At 53.1% G+C, this 15,760-nt stretch overlaps 1 protein-coding gene across 4 annotated transcripts in view; it reads right to left on the reverse strand.

Moving 5' to 3' along the window:
* Positions 1 to 12,015, reverse strand: part of PPM1F (protein phosphatase, Mg2+/Mn2+ dependent 1F) — a 30,164-nt gene extending 18,149 nt beyond the window's left edge. Inside the window, exons 1-4 of one of the 4 annotated variants that reach the window (XM_078435480.2) lie at positions 11,928 to 12,015; positions 7,281 to 7,449; positions 5,440 to 5,686; positions 1,062 to 1,210 (exon numbers count right to left, since the gene is read on the reverse strand). In XM_078435480.2, coding sequence (XP_078291606.1) covers positions 1,062 to 1,210; positions 5,440 to 5,636 — 346 coding nt within the window. In that variant the 5' untranslated portion in view covers positions 5,637 to 5,686; positions 7,281 to 7,449; positions 11,928 to 12,015. Of the gene's footprint in view, positions 1 to 1,061; positions 1,211 to 5,439; positions 5,687 to 7,280; positions 7,454 to 10,768; positions 11,569 to 11,927 lie in introns of those variants that run through there. The other 3 variants (XM_078435481.2, XM_078435482.2, XM_078435483.2) reach the window with 3 other exon arrangements.
* Positions 12,016 to 15,760: the final 3,745 nt, after the last annotated feature.

Consider the following 15,760-nt stretch of genomic DNA (forward strand, 5'->3'; position numbering starts at 1 on the left):
TCGTCAGAAGGTCGACAGTGACCTAACGCTACCCTGTAATGCCAGGTCATTCACCTACTTCATCTCATCATGTAGGCATTTAATTATCTCACACCAACACCAAGAAGGCGAGTATAGTACAGTAAGATATTCAGAGAGAGACCACACTCATACCACTTTTATGACAGCATATCGTTATAACTGTTCTATTTGAGTATCAGCTATTGTTGTTAATCTCTTACTGTGCTTAGTTTATAAATTCAAGTTGCTCATAGGTATGTGTGTATAGGAAAAAATGCAGAATGTATAGGGTTTGGTACCATTTGAGGTTTCAGGCCTCCCCTGGCGGTCTTGGAATATATCCCCCTTGGGTGAGAGGGGGGATCCTACTGTATTAGGAAAGTGAAAGAAAGACATGCAAAATAAGAGCCATACCTGTTTCTGGGTTCCTCAGGCTGGGCGGTGTGGCTTGGGGCCCACCCTGCTAGCCAGTCTCCCAGGAGGAGGCAGACAGACAAGGCCCATCGGCCCATCCCCAAGCCAGCTTTCAGACACTGCAGAGTCTCCACCTGACTGTGTCCTGAGTTGGATCGGCCCAGGCAATGGGCCCAAGCTCTGGCATTTTCTACCAGCTGGACCCTGAGGCCGCCCCCAGCAATGGCTCACGTCACCCTCCTGACTCCCACGCCACCCTGGGGCAATGTCAGCTGAGGCAGAAGAGCAAGTGGGTGGCTGAGTTACCACCTCAGTCTCCTCCCATGTAAAACGGGAAAAGCGTTATTCATCTCCTGAGCTGTTCTGAAGCTCAGCTGCCCTCCCTCTGCTGACCTTGTGCTGGTGTGTTTTCTCTGCACCTCCATTCTGCCACACTGTCATGAACACATGTGGCTGGCGCTGCCCTTTTGTGGCCCTCAGCCACATGTTGCCTGAGACCACCCCTCTAGCAGCAAAATAGGAAAGGCTGTGGAGCCCAGGTGAGCCCTGACATCTCCCAAACTGGCACTCCCTGAGGCCTTTCCCTTGTCTGGCTGGTGAGTCTGTCATGGGCTAAGCCTCCAGGCCAGGGAGGGAAGAGAACTCACGGGTCACAGGGGCCTTCTCTTCCTCGTTGTCATCTTCCTCCTCCTCCTCCTCCTGTCTGGGCACTTTCCTGAATTCAGAAAGGTCCATCTGCAGCAGCTGGGAAACCGCCTCGTGGGCCAGACATGAAGCAAGTGGTGGGGGAGCATTCCTGGGGACAGGAACAAGAAGTGAAGTGGGGCTGGCACTTCAGCAGAAGCTAATACCCCAGTGCCTACCCGAATGTTCCAGATGAGAGACCTCCTTTCCACTCAGGGGGCCCTGCCGGAGGTAGTGATAACTGCTCGCACCACAATGTGCAGCCACAAGGAGCAGGTCAGCCTCTGGGCCTCGAGGAGCTGGATGGGACATCCACTCAATGCCATTCATCAGGTCCCAAGCTACACCAAACATGGGTAGGGCTGGTGGGGAAGAGATGTGTCTGCTGGCCCCCGTGACCGGGCCGGACAACTGCCCAGTATCCAGACTGTTGACAGCTCATGGTCACCAATACCACCTGGGGACCTCTAGGGTTTTGAGTCTTATGGGTTGAATTGTGTCCCCCCCAAATTCATATGTTGAAGTTCGAACTACCAATGCCTCAGAATGTGAGCTTATTTAGAAACAGATGCAATTAGGTCACACTGGAGTAGGGTGGGTCCCTAATCCAGTAACATACAGGAAATTCAGACACAGATGCACAAAGGGAGAACTCTATGCGGAGATGAAGGCAGAGGCTGGGGTAATGAGCCAGAAATCACCAGAAGGAACCAGCCCTGCTGATTCCCTGATCTTGGACTACAGCTTCCAGAACTCTGAGACAACACATTTTTTGTGTTTAAATTGCTTGGCCTGTGGTGCTTCTCACACCATGTCCATGGAAAGCCTCCCATGGCTCCCCCATGTGTAGGGGTCAATCCCCTTGGTGTCCCTATACCTCTAGATGCATCCTGACCCCAGAATTTGCCTCCCCACCAGTGGGAGCCCTTCACAGGCCAGAGGATGTGTGCTCATCCTTGTGTGTCTGTTCTTCAGGGCTGGGGGGCAATGCCCAGGGTAGCCAGCAATTCTCTGCTGGGCAGATGCAACTGGCTTTCCCCTAAGGGCAACCACTTCCCAACAGCCAGACAAATGGGTCACTTCTCTTTGGGGGCTGGGTGTCCATGGTGTGTCTATAGACGGTCTTAGGAATCTACTGGGATGAATTTGTGATTTAAAAGGAGAAGGTGACTCAGGGCAGAAGCCTCTGGAACTGCCTTTAGAAAACAACCAGCCAAGACATGAGAAATGAGTTCCTCTGCTGTTTGGGGATTTCCTGCTAACTACTGGTTTTCCTTGTTCAAGCAGGGAGAAGGGGTGTTGCTCCCGGGGAGGTGGTGCTGTGACTTCCTGCAGGCCTACAGAGGCCACCAGGGTCAGGGAAGCAGCTTCCAGCAGTGGTGACTCAGACAATGCTTGGCCTCAGGCCACAGGCCTCACTTCCTGGATGCACTGTCCACCCCCATTCAGGGGTCATCCGCCTGTGCACCCTCCAGGCCCGTGGGCCCTGTAGCAGTCAGAGCTCCTAAAGATTCCAGAAGATTCTACAATGAACAGAAGATGTGTGCAAGACCTAGGTACCCAAGAAATGCTCTAGTCCCACTTGCCTGCCTCAGGATTTTCAAGTTTGCAGTCTAGTAGCAAAGACAGAAATGCAGATGAATAATTATAGTGTAAGGTACAAACTGCTTGGGGACCTGAGACAGGACACAGAACCACTAACAAGGGGGAAGACAGGATATAAATCATTGCACCCTTGAACTTGGTGATCTGACTTCCTAACAGTCTCATGAATGACACCATTTACAATCTGGAAAAATGCCATGCGCCACTATGCTTAGAGCCCCTTACACCCAGGGGCCTGCACACCAGTGACAGGAACAGGAAACAGACGGACAGGAGCCCACCAGGAAGCTGCCAGGAACGTGCTGTGGGGTGTTACTGACAGACACAGTGTAGACAACACGTGACCACATGTGTGACTATAGGGTCTACACAGGGAAGAAATACTAGAAAAGGATGAAAATAACTGAAGATAAATCCCTTAAGATGACTGGAAAATACATGCCTTTACAATATTACGTTTTTGTTTTAAGTAGGTTTCGCGGAGCCCAACGCTGGGGCTTGAACTCATAATCCTGAGAGCAAGGCCTGACCTGACATCAAGAGTCGGATGCTTAACCGACTGAGCCACCCAGGCATCCCCACAATATTATGTTTTAAAAGTGTTTTAAGATGGATTTATTGGGGGGTTTACAGGGGCCATGACCCTTGGCCTCTCCCTCATGGCTAATGATCTCAGGCCTACTCCACCATCCTGCTAATTAACAGGGTGCCTGTTCAACACCTGAGCCCAGGCACTGCCACTAGGGCCTCATGAGGTCCCATGTCACCTCAAGCAAGTCCTGCTTTTCTTCTCCATGTAGCCTGAGACACATGGCCTCTGACATAACTAAAACTCCCTCACCCCCATGGCCCTGCACTCTGCAGACCCCTCCAACTGTCCCCTGACTTCTCCAGCTCAGGCCCATCCCTAGGCAGGAGGGCTGGTCACCTGCTCCTGCCACTGCCTGGCTGCCCTCCTCTTCCTCACCCCCTTGCATCTCCATCACCACAGAGCAAAACCAGCCCTACCTTCCGGGATACCCGCCCCTCTGGGCATGTCCCTCCTCTGTGTCCTTCCCTCCACATACCGGCAGCTGACTGACTGTTCACACTGGTAGCTTGTCCTTCTTCTGACTCTGAGCTACTAGCCTGGGGCTCTCTCCCGCCTCCATCCCCAGGTCACTTTCTCTTTATCCCTGTGGACGTGTCTTCATCCCTGGCATAGCAGGCACTATGCTGGTGCTCTCACTCTACCCAGGCTCTTGGCTCTCATGCAGGGGCAGCCAGGGTACCAATCCTCCCCGGCTTGCATTTCCCCCCCCCCACAGTCCCTAAGCCCTCACAGAAGTCCCAACGGCTGCTGTGGGGACAGACCTTGTGGCCCTGGGCCCTGAGGGAGGCAGAGCCCTGGGAGCCCTCCTCTCCCCTCTCCAGAATCTAGCAACTTTGGCCTACTACGTTTCACCAACTTGCTTTATGCCACCTGCCTCTAAAATATTTCCTCAAAGCAGAACAGAACAAGCCAGTAACACCCTTTGCACATGCCACATCCTAAAAGGACATGGTCACCGGGCATGTCTTCCTGAGCTCTGTGGGCTGTGGGACTGTCAGGGTAGACATGGGCCAGCTCACACTGACCTTCACGCTCATTGACTCAGGCTCCCACCCCATATGCAGTGAGCAAGAGTCCTGAACTCTGCTGGATCCCACCAAGCAGGCCCTCAGGGCAGGGTGTGTGTGCAGGGATAGAGCTGACCTGCCACAAAGGAAACATGTTTGGGGACACTAAAATAAAATGCCAGTATGCTGAGGCCAGGTGTGTGTCCCACTTTAGGGGTGACACAGTGACTAGGGACTGTGGGCCCAGCCCCTGGGGAGGAAGGAGGTTCACACAGATGCTGCATGGCCTACTAGCCCTTACGATCTGTTTCTTTCTCCCTTCAAATCTGCTAAGCTTGCTGTGTCTCATCTCTGTGCCTCAGCTGCCACCTGTGAACAGCAGACAAAACAACCTGGTCATTGTGGCCACGGGCAGAGTGGTAGGCACACGGCCTGGCCCTTGCCCACCCTGAGGCCTTGGCCAGTCTCTTAACTCACCTGGCCTTTGCCTCCCCATCTGTGAAATGGGACAGAAACAGGATCTGCTGCACCTGTCATGGGTTCAACTGTGTCCCCCCCCCCGCCAAAAGATATGTTGAAGTCCTAACCTGCAGTGGCTCAGAATGTCACCTTATTTGGATTTAGGGTCTCTGCAGGTGTAAGATGAGGCCATACTGGAGCAAGGTGGGCCCTAAATCTAATAAGACCGGTGTCCTTATGAGAAGAAACCCAGACAGAAAGAGAATGCCACATGAAGACAGACACACGGGGGGAATGCCATGTCATGATGAAGGCCAGACTGCTGTGATGCATCTACAGGCAAAAGAATACTAAGGCCTGCTGGCAAGAAGCTAAGAGAAAGGCCTGGAACTAATTCTCCACAGTCTTTGTTTGAGAGAGCATGACCCCGCTGACACCTTGATCCCTGACTTTTGGCTTCCAGGACCATGAGACAATACATTTCTGTTGTTCTAAGCCACCCAGCCTATGAGTTTATGATGACAGCCCTGGGAAAGCAATGCAGCACGGTTATGGGGATGGAAGAGGAGGCAGGACGTGTGGGGTGAGTGGCAGCTGAGGTCAAGTTCAACACATGGCACATGCCAAGCCCCTTGCTCCCATCCCGTGTGGTCCCCTCCTGGCTGGTACACTGCTTACCTGCTGCTCAGGAAGCCCATCGCCAGCTCGGCCAGCTCACCCTCCACCTCCTCCTGACTCAGCACTGTTCCTGGGACCTTCCATGGCAAAGGGGTGTCTAGGCTCAGTGGGGCTGGGAAGTCACAGAGGAAGGCGTCCAGGAAGCCCGGGATCTCCTCTGCCATTTGGCTGCTCTGCTGTGGGTCTCCAGAGGCCATGTCCACAGCATCCCGGGGGAGCTCTGCCGGGGTTCTGGGTGATCTTCACTCTGAGGAGAGACGTGAGGGTCAGCAAACAGCGCCCTGCTCTTGGGGTAACTGTGCCCTCACCCCACAGTGTTGAGTGTGTGGTGCCTTGCTTTCTCTCCTTTACCTCGAAACATCATACGGCAGGTACTACACCAAGCCCAGGGCCTCAAGGCAGAAGGGCAGGGCTACTGGCTTCACATATAGTTCAGAACACCCAAGTAAGTGGGAGCAACGACGCTGATCAGTGTCCTGACATGGGTCCAAGAGGGGATACTTGGGAGCCCAAGAGAAGTGGCCCAAGAGAAGGAGACAGAGCTGAGATCAGAGGCCACATGGGTGCCCTGAAGGAGAAGTGACAGAGAAGGAAGGTGTGTTCCTGGTGGAGGATGGCTGGCATGGCCAAGGGCGGGCAGGAGAGGGACTCCAGGGCCAGGCCATTGAGGCAAAAAAACACAACAGGTAATTCAACCTGACCCTGGGACCTCGGGAGCCAGAAGGTGAGGAAGTGATACCATCAGGTCTGTGAGCATAGAAGAGAGAAGGGACATCAGTTGGGGGAAGAAAAAAAAGAGTCTGGACAGTGCCAGGGCCGACCCTGGGCTGTTTTTGGACATGGACAAGAGGGGGAGTAGGAAGGGGCCCCAGAGGCTGCAGGGCACCCCAGGGGTGTGGGCAGGACAGAAGCCAGGAAAGTTGGGGACATCTGTGATGTGTTTTCTCCAACAGGAGCAGTCCTGGGCCTCCTAAGCCCTGGCTGAAGGAGAAGCACCAGGGAGAGCCCAGGCTGCTGGGCACTGGGCACTGGCTCCCACCTGTCAGGCTCTTCCTCCCTCATCCTCAGGAAGGCCAAGGGCTTACTAGCTGCCAAGCCATAACAACCTTGGGAGCCAGGACGAGCCCCCATTTCATAGAAGGGAACAGTGAGGCTTGGAGAGGGGCAGCCCTTTGACAATGGACGGTAGGGTCCAGGAGGGATTCTGGAGCCCACAGTCATCACCACCCTGCCCAGCTCTTCTCCCACGAGGGCCTCACTCACTCATGGCTCCTGCCCTATTATCCTCCCCAAAGTGGGCCTCCAGCTCCTCTCTCCCAGCTCAGGACCTCCATGTACTGCCAGCCCATCTTCTTCCCTTACCCTGCCCCCTTGGGCCAGCAAAGGCCTGTCTGTCAGACTCCTGCGTGGCCCGCCTGGACTGCTGCTTCTCATGTTCAGCCCTCCAGACCCAAATAGGTCTGGAGCCTGTCTTCTGGCATACACCCTTCCCTGTTCGCTCTCAAAGCCCCACTTCCTACCCCACATCCAGGTGTGCCACACCCTGGCCACCAAGCACAGGCGCCTGAGCCCACCTGAGCATAGGCGCCTGATCTCCAGGTTTGTGAGTTTGAGCCCCACGTCAGGTCCTGCACTGACAATGCAGAGCCTACTTGGGATTCTTGGTCTCCCTCTCTCTCTCTCTGCCCCTCCTCTGCTCTCTCAAAATAAATAAACTTAAGAAAAAAACCCCAAAAAGCAGAAAAGCACAGGGTGAAAAGGAGAGGGAAAGTTCAACGTCTAATCTGGGAGAAATTTGGAGGGACATGGGAGGTAAACAAAAAACAAACAAACAGGGGCACCTGGGTGGCTCAGTCAGTTCGGTGTCTGACTTCTGCTCAGGTCATCATCTCCCAGTTTGTGAGTTCGAGCCCTGCGTCGGGCTCTGTGCTGATAGCTCGGAGCCTGGAGCCTGCTTCGGTTTCTGTGTCTCTCTCTCTCTCTCTCCTCTCCTCAGCTCATGCTCTGTCTCTGTCTCAAAAAGAAATAAACATTAAAAAAAAAATTAAAAAAAAAAACAAACAAAAAACAGAAAACCTCTCTCTTTCGGAGACTTGTCAAAAGTTGACTTTTTAAAGTTGCCACAGAAATAATATAGAAATGAGGGCACTTATGATGGAAGGTAACAGGGACAGATTTAAAATCACTGCCATTCTTCACGTTTACTTACAAATAGATGTAAGTACAATGTGACCCCAGGTTACAAAAGGCAAACAGGTAAAAAAAAAAAAAAAAAAAAGATGGTCAAAGAGAAGCAGAAATCAGGACAAGAGCAGGTCGGAAAACTGTATTCTAACCATAAAGGTGAGACTTTGTGAACTGGGAAGATCAGAAAGGGCTGGGAGCCTTGTGGGGGGCGGTGAGGGTCAACTGGGGAGAAGGCAGGCTGGCAGAGCCGCACAGCACAGCAGAGCACAGAGAACCAAGCCAGAGAAAAATAAGAAGACTGTGAATTTCCCAGCAGCCTCTGACACCCTCAGGCAGAGAAGGAGGCCAAGCCACTTCTGCCAGCGAACAGCTCTGGCCTGTTGCTTAGGGGGGAGACAAATGTGAGTACCGCAGAGCTGCCCTCAAGCAACAGCCTGCACCCCCACTCCTCCTTCATGAAATGCCTTCTGCCTCCCAGCAATTCCGAGCCCAGAAACAATACTCTTACAGGCACTGGAATCTTAGGCGGCACAAAGAGAGAGCCTCTTAAGTGTATGATTAAGACCAAAATGAGAGGAGAGCTTGCTTGCTAACCTCCCCAAAATGCACAGGAGGGCCCTAGTTTGAGACACTCCCTCCTCCCCCGCCCCCCCCCCCCCCCCCCCCCCCCCCCGTGTAAATAAAGCACAGAATTCAAGACCCTTCACCTGCCACCTCACTTGCCAGGGGGCATTTGCTCAATGTTCTGGAATGCGGGAACCTCCTTGGGATGCTGTTTTCTGTGCCTGAAGTCCCCTTCCCCAGAGCCTGCCCCTTTCCCTGGGGGTTGGTGACCCCTCCTCTCTGTCTCTGCCCCATGCCCACTGCCCCAAGCCCAGGGTCAGGCACAGGCCTGGATGGCAGCCTGTGACATGCCTGCTGAGTTGGGTAAGGGTCAGGGGTGAGTGGGGACGGCAGCACGGGCGTGACAGTGCTTGTGTGCATGCTTGGCCTGTATTTGCCAGGGTGTGGACTGGCTTATTCCCAGGGCCTGCGCCAGCTGCCTTCCTTTGTTAGACAAGCGGGTGGCCCAGAGCCATCCTCCCTGCTGAGGACCAACCAGGCTTGTCTCTGTATCACCTGGCTGAGGCAAGAGGCCAGGAGAGGAACCAGGACACGGCTTTCCTTCCCTGGGGCCCAGCTGGGGTAAAAGTCAAGAGTAATTTCCTTCCTTGTCCTTTTTTTCAACAAACTCCAAATCTGTGATGTCTGCCATACAGTTATAAGCAAAACAATCCCTGCCTCCAGGAGCCTAGGGCTGAAAGATAAAGGCATGAAGAGGGCAGGAGGGAGAGATTCCGAAAGTAAAGGGGGCCCCAGAGAAAGCCCCAGTGCTAGGAGGGGCAGGGGACGGAGCTGTGGCCCTGAGCTCTTGCAGGACCACCTGGAGGGGACAGTCTCAGCAGCCAGCTGGCAGGTGGCGCAACATGAGCCAGAGCTCCGTTGGGGGCACTGACTGCGTGCACTGGTGAGGGGTTCTGAGGAGGGGAGCTCGTGTGTAACGTCTGTGCAAATCATTAAGGCCCAGGGGTGGGCATGGGAGGAACACTGGGCTACCAACCCCCTTGTCACCTGCCTCAACCAGACTGGGCACATTTGGCCCATGGCCGGGTCCTCGGGGCTCCGGGAATGACGCTGCTCGTCGGCAGGCAGCCGCGGAGGCCGGCATAACGGTGCCGCCAGCCTACATCTGCCAGGGGCCCGAGGCTGCCAGCAACAATGGCAGTCTTCCTGCATCTCCGTCTTTTCACCTCCCCGCAACCTGTTGTCATTAATCCCCCTTTACAGGTGGGGGTTGCAGCAAAAGAACCAAGTGAGTTGTTGGAAGTCCCTCAGTGGGGTTCACACCCGGGAGTCTGTGGAGCCTGGCCCCTAACTGCAACAGAAACCCTGCCCACCCATCATTGGTCACCAGCCTGGGAATTCAGTCCCTCTTGGCTTCCCTTCTTTCATTTCTGTGCTCATCACCCTGGTCCAGCCCCTCACCTCCGAGTTCCTGTGCCTTGCCTCGTGGCATACCCTTTTGCCCTTCAGACCTCTTTGATCCAAGCTCTGCTGAAACTGTCACACCTTTGGGTCTAGCACACGGTCTTCCATGTGCTAGACCCCAAATAAAAAATACTTATTTTCCTCTAGTTTATCAGTTTTGACTCATAAGCTCAACTAATGCATATGTGTACAACTGCATTTTTCTAGATCGTGTGGACAAAATACTTGAGAGTCCTGCTTGACTTCAGGAGGTAGGAGTAATGCAAAAAATAGCAATCCTTAAGAACGGAAACTGCATCGTTACAAAGTATCGCCTTCATCTTTAAAAACTTGTCCATAAATGGAGAATTTTCTTTCTTTATTCCTAAGCAACCATGGGGAAGAACATGGTGTTAATTTTCCAGATCCTTTTCTACATACGTGACATTTTTCTCTTTAAAAAACGTGGTAAGGGGCGCCTGGGTGGCTCAGTTGGTTAGGCGTCCGACTTTGGCTCAAGTCATGATCTCATGGTTTGTGAGTTTGAGACCCGCGCTGCGCTCTGTGCTGACAGCTCAGAGCCTGGAGCCTGCTTCGGATTCTGTGTCTCCTTCTCTCTCTGCCCCTCCCCAACTTGTGCTCTGTCTATGACTCTCAAAAAATAAATAAATGTAAAAAAAAATGTGATGAAATATACATGACCTACAATTTATCATTCTACCCCAATTCTTAGGTCTATGGTTCTATGACATCAAGAACATTAACACTGTTGTGCAACCACCACTTTTTATAGGTGTTACTTTCTCTGTACTGAAGTCAGGAAGCCCACCCCTGTCTTCTTGGGTGTTATCATGGCCCTTTGTGCAGGGAACCTGGTAAGTGTGATGGCAGAAGCCAAGATGCTGGCTGCCTTCTGCCACTGCCAGTGGGTGGTGTAGGCTGAGATAAGCAGCCTGAGGACTGGCACCTTCAAAGAGGAAGTTAAAATATTCTTCGGAGAACAGGGATCAGCAGAGAAAGGTTTTTAAAGACGGGGTTGGCCTCAGGCAAGATCTCAAAAGGAATTCTACAAATGAACTTGTATAGAGGTTTACAACTTTCAAAGTGGTATTCACATTGGTATTTGTTTTGTTACCTCTTGCACAACTAGGCTGCGAAGTACATGCTGTCAGGCCACACCGCGAATGAAGAAATAGGCTTGTGGAGGGTAACAACCCGCCTAAGGTCACACATGAGGAAATGGCAAAGCCGGACTCACATGAGGTCTTCTGATGCCTTTTGTCACTTTCAGCTCAGTTGTAGGAAGAAAAGAGTGAGATTTGACAACAGGCCAGATATGGGCATAAAGGGCAGAAGTGAGCTAGAGATGACCTCAGAGTGTTGGCCCTACATTCTATCTCCCATGGTGGGAGTACAGCTCAGCCCACAGAACTTGTCCCAGGAAATACCATGAGGACCTGTGTTCCGCTGGATGGAAGGCTGTGGGGGAGGAGTCCATCACCATCAACCGGTCCTCACTATGTGTTAGGTCCTGCATTAAAATCTCTACAATCAGGTGTCATTTCTCCCTATTGCACAGAGGTTGGGAAGCTTGGGTGAGGTCACACAGCTACCAGTGGTGGTGGAGTCCATCACCTCCCTGCCTGAGATTTAGATTTCACACATCTGGGGCTAAAGTTGCAGCAGCCCAAGGATTCCCTTTTATTAAAACACTCACTTTAAATACACTTGGAAGAGGGCCATGGGTGGAGGCAGGCCTTGGGGTAGGGGCACGTGGGCAGAGGTGTGGTCTGGCAAAGGTGCAGGGACTGGTGGGGTAGGGGTCAGGGCAGTGGGTCCAGGCCAGATGGTCCTAGGAATGGGAGCTCGGCCCGGGCAAATAGGGGGCACGTCACCCCTCAGCATCCATTCCGCTTCACCGCCCCCAGTTCCCACCTGGCCTTCGGCTCGGCCACACCCCCGTCGGCCCAATGGCCCCCCAACTCTACATCCTTGGCTCCCCTGCCCTCCAATTCCCTGCCTCGAGTTCCTCAGGCCCCCAAGTGTTCCCTCCGCTCTTCAGCTTCCCCACTCGGCCCCTGAACCCCTTGGGTCTTCCCATCTCGGCCTCCCTGCCTCCCCAGCCCCCTATTCCGCACCCTCTGGTTCCTCAGCGCCTCGTTTCACTCCTATATGCCTCAGGTCCCCACCTGAGCCTCACACCAGCGCGGTCAGCCCTCCGGTCCCACGCCTACCTCCACCCCGCCCCCCCCCCCCCCCCGGGCTCCTCATTCCCCAGACCCCAAGGTCCTCACCTGCTACTCCGCCACTCCGGACCCCGCGAGCCGCTCCTGGCCGGCCCCGCCCACTTCCCGTCCCCGGCCGCCGCGGGCTCCGCGCAGGCGCAGTCGGACGGCGGGCGGGCGGGGTCAGGCCTCTGCTGCCCCCTGGTGGCCTCGCGGGCCTTTCATTACAAGTGGTGAAGAGCAGCGCCGCACCCAGAGGGTCGTGCGGCCACGCAGCGCGCCCCCCCCCCCCCCCCCCCCACTTCCTGGATTCTGGAGCAAAAAACGCTCACTAGCGAATTGTTTCACTTCTCAAGCCTTGGGTTGCTGGGTAGACGGGGGAAAGCAACACCTACGTCACAGCGCCCAGACATTAAGCAGCACGTGTTGTTGGCGGCTGGTGAGTGGCAGAGCAGGGTCCGAGACTGCCCCGGGGTCCGCGGACCACCAGGCCAGGGGGCACAGTGCCTGGGGCCCAGCATACTTTTAGCGGTTGTGTTAGTTTCTTATTGCTGCTGTGACAATTACCACAAACTTACACAAATTTATTTATTTATGATTCTGGAGATCAGAAGTCCGCAGAGCTCTCAATGGGCCTTAAGCTCCTAGTGTCGGCAAGCATGCGTGCCTGAATTTCTGGGTGCTCTGGGGGGAATCCGTTCCTTAGCCTTACCGATTCTAAAGACTGCCCATTCCTTGGCTGGCAGCCTCTTCCATCTTCAAAGCCAGGAACATTAGGACGAGTTCTCACGCTGCCACCTCTCCGACTGCCTCCTCTGATTCCGTTCCATTTTTTTTTTTTTTAATTTTTTTTTCAACGTTTTTTAATTTTTATTTTTGGGACAGAGAGAGACAGAGCATGAATGGGGGAGGGGCAGAGAGAGAGGGAGACACAGAGTCAGAAACAGGCTCCAGGCTCTGAGCCATCAGCCCAGAGCCTGACGCGGGGCTCGAACTCACGGACCGCGAGATCGTGACCTGGCTGAAGTCGGACGCTTAACCGACTGCGCCACCCAGGCGCCCCCCCCCCCCCCCCCGTTCCATTTTTAAAGATCCTGTGATGACTTTGGGCTGCCCAGATGATACATGGGTAATCTCCCTATTTTTTTTTAATTAAAAAAAAATTTTTTTTTAATGTGTATTCATTTCTTGAGAGATACAGACAGAGCACGAATGGGGGAGGGGCAGAGAGAGAGGGAGACACAGAATCCGAAGCAGGCTCCGGGTTCTGAGCTGTCAGCACAGAGCCCGACACAGGGCTCGAACTTGAGAGCTGCGAGATACCTGAACCGAAGTCTGATGCTTAGCCACCCAGGTGCCCCTCCCTATTTTAAAGTTAGATGACGTGAAACCTTCATTCTGTCTGCAACCCTGATTCTCCTTTGCCATGTACTCTAACATCAACACAGATTCCAGGTATGAAAAGAAAACATGGACATCTTTGGGGGTGGGGCATTTTTCTGCTACCAAGAGAGGCCCATGAAAATGTTTTCTTTTAAAGCTAGAATAAATAAACTTTTAGATCAAAGAAAATGTTTTAATATATGATATTAATATATTCATCTTTATATCAATGCATTTGTAAAGTATAATTTAAAAAATTTAATGGGGGCGCCTGGGTGGCTCAGTCGGTTAAGGGTCCGGACTTCAGCTCAGGTCAGGATCTCGCGGTCCGTGAGTTTGAGCCCCGCGTCGGGCTCTGGGCTGATGGCTCAGAGCCTGGAGCCTGCTTCCAATTCTGTGTCTCCCTCTCTCTCTGCCCCTCCCCCATTCATGCTCTGTCTGTCTCTGTCTCAAAAATAAATAAACATTAGAAAAAAAATTAAAAAAAAAATTTAATGGAGCAAGGACTCTCAAGAGTCATACTGCAGCCCCACCTCCTTGACTTCCTGGTCCACATACGGGCCTGTATCCTTCCCAGGAATTAGGGTCTCTGGGATGCTTCACTAATAGGAGGGGTTCAGTGATAGGGTCTCTGGGATGTTTCACTAACAGGAGGGGTTCAGTGAAGCAAGGAACCTTGGAGAACTAGCAGTTGGCTGACATGAAAGGAAGCCATTTTGGGTGGGGGTGAGTCTGAAAAGCAGGGTGTGTTTAGGTGGAGAAAGCAGGGTGGGAGAGGGGCGCTGGCTCATCCCATTCTCCTACTTAGACCCTCCTAGATCCTATAACCCCCTGTTAGTGTGGTGACCCCAAGAAAGCTTGAGGTTACTTTTATAACTTAAGACCGTAGACATGTTCCTTAGCTCAGCTGAGCCTGTTTACTTACCAGAAAAGTGGGGACTACAGCAATATAGCAACCACACGATCTGATGGGGTCATTGTGAATTGTGAAACCCTGAATCGGTGTTTCTCATAGTGTGTCCAGACCACTGACATCAGAATGACCATGGGGGGAAGTTTGAGAACCATGGCACAGGTGAAGTGGTGCATGGGACAGGACCTCCTGCACTGTGAAGTGGTGTGCCTGTGAAAGCTGGTTTACCTGCAATCCTCTTCAGCTGGGGCCCATGTTAGACTCTTTGGAGCACTAATTCTATTCAAGGTCAGCGGCTTAGAGATGACAGAGAAGTGAGGTAGTGCCCCTTGCACTATGGAGCTGGCCCCATAGGGGCACGAAACCAAGGCATTGCCTGTGAGATTACCTGTGCCCTGTGGCTTCTGTCAACCTCTCCCTGTCTGCATTCCATCACGCCTCAGCTTCTGGCTCTTGGCTTTCAATCTCTTGAAAGCAATCTTTCAATGTCACCCACCCCACCTAGCCAGTGAGTTTGAGCTCTGCTTCTCCTACAAGGCTGCACCCCTGGCTTAGGTGAGCAGACCACACGGATCTCCCAAAGCGTTCAGCCTGGGTGTTCCTCACACCTCTGCCCCCTGTGACTGAACCCTCTCTTGGTCCCCAAATGACCATTATTCTGGAACCTCACCCTGAACCCTCTACTCCCCTGCTATAGGACCTCATGTGTCTACAGGTGGTTATACCTAACCCCTCCTCCTATCTTCCTGCCCTGTCCCTTCACACATTGCCAGACTCATCGTAGAGATGGGGTGACATTGCTCTTGGGTTTTCAAACCATTAGTGATGCCGTGACCTTGGAAAGAAGTTACAAACCCTTACCCCTGACTGCCTAGGGACCCCCACTTGGCTTCCTATTTCCAGCAGTGCTGCTTTCTCAAAGGGGGCTCTCAGAGCTCCCTTGGTTGCTGGTATCTTCAGGTCTTTGAGGGCCTGACTGACGATGGAGGGTAGAGGGGGAGTGGGTTCACATCTGCAAGTCTGTGGTGCCTTCTCCTGTCTAGCAGCCCTGGAAGGGATGCCACACTCAACTGAGCAAATGCTCATGGTGCACCTCATGACAATGTGTACTGGTCTCAAAGTGACAGGAATGGGTGTTGTCAAGGGCAATGGTCTGCGTCTAACCAATTCAGCCAGACAACCAGGCCCTGCTTCTGTGAGCCATACACAAAGGCCTGGTCTACAGGAGTTCTGCTCCCTGCAGCCCCAGAGCAGGTCAGCCTGAAGCCACTGAAGCAGGTCAGCCACCTCCCTGACCTCAAGGGCAGGAGGTGCAGTCTCAAGGAGCACATTAGGCTGTTCTGGACGGAGTGGGCCTCATCTCTTCCCGTCCTCCTCGCTCCTGCAGCCACCTTGGAAGTAGCAGGAGGCTTGGATGCTGTTGGTTGGTATGAGATGAAGAGACCCAGAAGGCAGACTTGTTTCGAATGCCAGGGAGATTCATACACAACGGACAATTGCAGAGAAAAATGAATGAACCTTTTATGATTAGCCCTGTTTGGGGCTGAAACCTTAGTGCAGAATTCTAGTAAGGAAGGAACAGGTGGTTTGGGCTTAAAGCCGAAGG

Source organism: Panthera onca, chromosome D3 (assembly GCF_046562875.1).
Source record: "Panthera onca isolate mPanOnc1 chromosome D3, mPanOnc1 haplotype 2, whole genome shotgun sequence".
NCBI lineage: Eukaryota > Metazoa > Chordata > Mammalia > Carnivora > Felidae > Panthera > Panthera onca.